The sequence below is a fragment of the Haplochromis burtoni genome, unplaced genomic scaffold (genome assembly GCF_018398535.1).
Source record: "Haplochromis burtoni strain Fernald_Lab_line unplaced genomic scaffold, NCSU_Asbu1 Contig_418, whole genome shotgun sequence".
NCBI classification, from domain to species: domain Eukaryota; kingdom Metazoa; phylum Chordata; class Actinopteri; order Cichliformes; family Cichlidae; genus Haplochromis; species Haplochromis burtoni.
The window spans coordinates 100223-101486 of NW_024582779.1; the positions used below are offsets into that span (position 1 = coordinate 100223).

The window sequence follows — 1264 nt, forward strand, 5'->3', positions numbered from 1 at the left end:
TGTGTGTGTGTGTGTGTGTGTGTGTGTTTCATCATCTTTATGGGAAAACGCATATTCTGCTGATTCAGAAGTGTGCAGTTTGCTGTATTTGATTGCTCGAGGTCTGACAGAGAGAAACTGAGATCTGTGGACCCAGTTAAGACTTTTACAAGCACAAAGTGTTCTGGGTGTTGGGTCTGTATGTATCCTAATATGCAATGCACATGAAATATGTTTTTAATTTTTTTCTGCTCAAAATGTTTGGGTAGCACGAAAGTTTCATATTATGGCCCATGGATATATTCATCAAAAGTTACTCTAAATCATGTCATATAGACACAGACGCGATTTTTGTACTCAAAATAACATTTTTGTCTTGTTAGCTTTCCTCGAATCATCTTCCTTGCAGAATTTTGGCATTCTAGCTGTCAGATCTGTTCCAAACGGGAACGTGTCGACGGTTACTGTTTCCTTTCAGAGTCATTGTTAGAAGGCAGAGTCAAAGCTGCCTGTGCTGGGTTTTTTTCATTCTCATTCAGCTTCAAGGACACGTACCGGGGCTGTCTGTCTCACTCTGACGGTCCACTCAGTCACTCCCCTTCTCCTCTTCTGTCCTCTGTCATTTTAGAAAAGTGTGTCCCGTGAAGGACAAAAATCTTTAAAAACTGTAATCAGGTTATGTTGATGTATCTTTCAAAGCATGCTCTCCTTCCTCTGTTCGGAACTAAAAGGATGTAAATAAAACGCTGACCCTGAACTTCTTAATCCCTATGATGTGATTGTCTGTCTGTGATTTCAGCATGTACTGCTGGGCTTCAAGTTCATTCTGACCTTCCTCATCCAAGATGTTCCCAAACACATCCAGGACAAACTGGCCCGTCTGGAGTTTGAATCATTGGAGGCCCTCAAGAAGAAGGTAAAGTCTGACTCTGCTCTTACTTTCTTTACTTTGTTACCACTCAGCAAGTTGCTACCTGTCCTCTGACATTGGTTGACAACAATAAAAGGCTGATGGGGCAATGTCAGAACCAGTGTTGGTCAAGTTACTTGAAAAAAGCTTCCCCCTAAAAGTAATCCTTTAACTTTACCAATTACTTATTTTTGAGAGTAATTAGTTACTTAGTTACATGATTTACAACCTGAATAGGTGATAAAGCAATAGATCTTTCAGCCCAATTCTACTTTTTCTGAATAATCCATCATATAAAATGTAATCAAATGGAAAAGTCTCTTTTTAAAACTTGTTTTATTAGTTTTAATCTTTTAACTTTATGCATCAAGCAAA

General features: G+C 38.8%; 1 protein-coding gene across 4 annotated transcripts in view; it reads left to right on the top strand.

The window, feature by feature from the left end:
* Positions 1-1264, top strand: part of ano10a (anoctamin 10a) — a 35946-nt gene that overhangs the window by 23783 nt on the left and 10899 nt on the right. For all 4 annotated transcript variants that reach the window (XM_042213107.1, XM_014340999.2, XM_042213108.1 and 1 more), the window contains one exon: positions 777-895. In XM_042213107.1, the coding sequence (XP_042069041.1) occupies positions 777-895 (119 nt within the window). The remainder of the gene's footprint in view (positions 1-776; positions 896-1264) is intronic.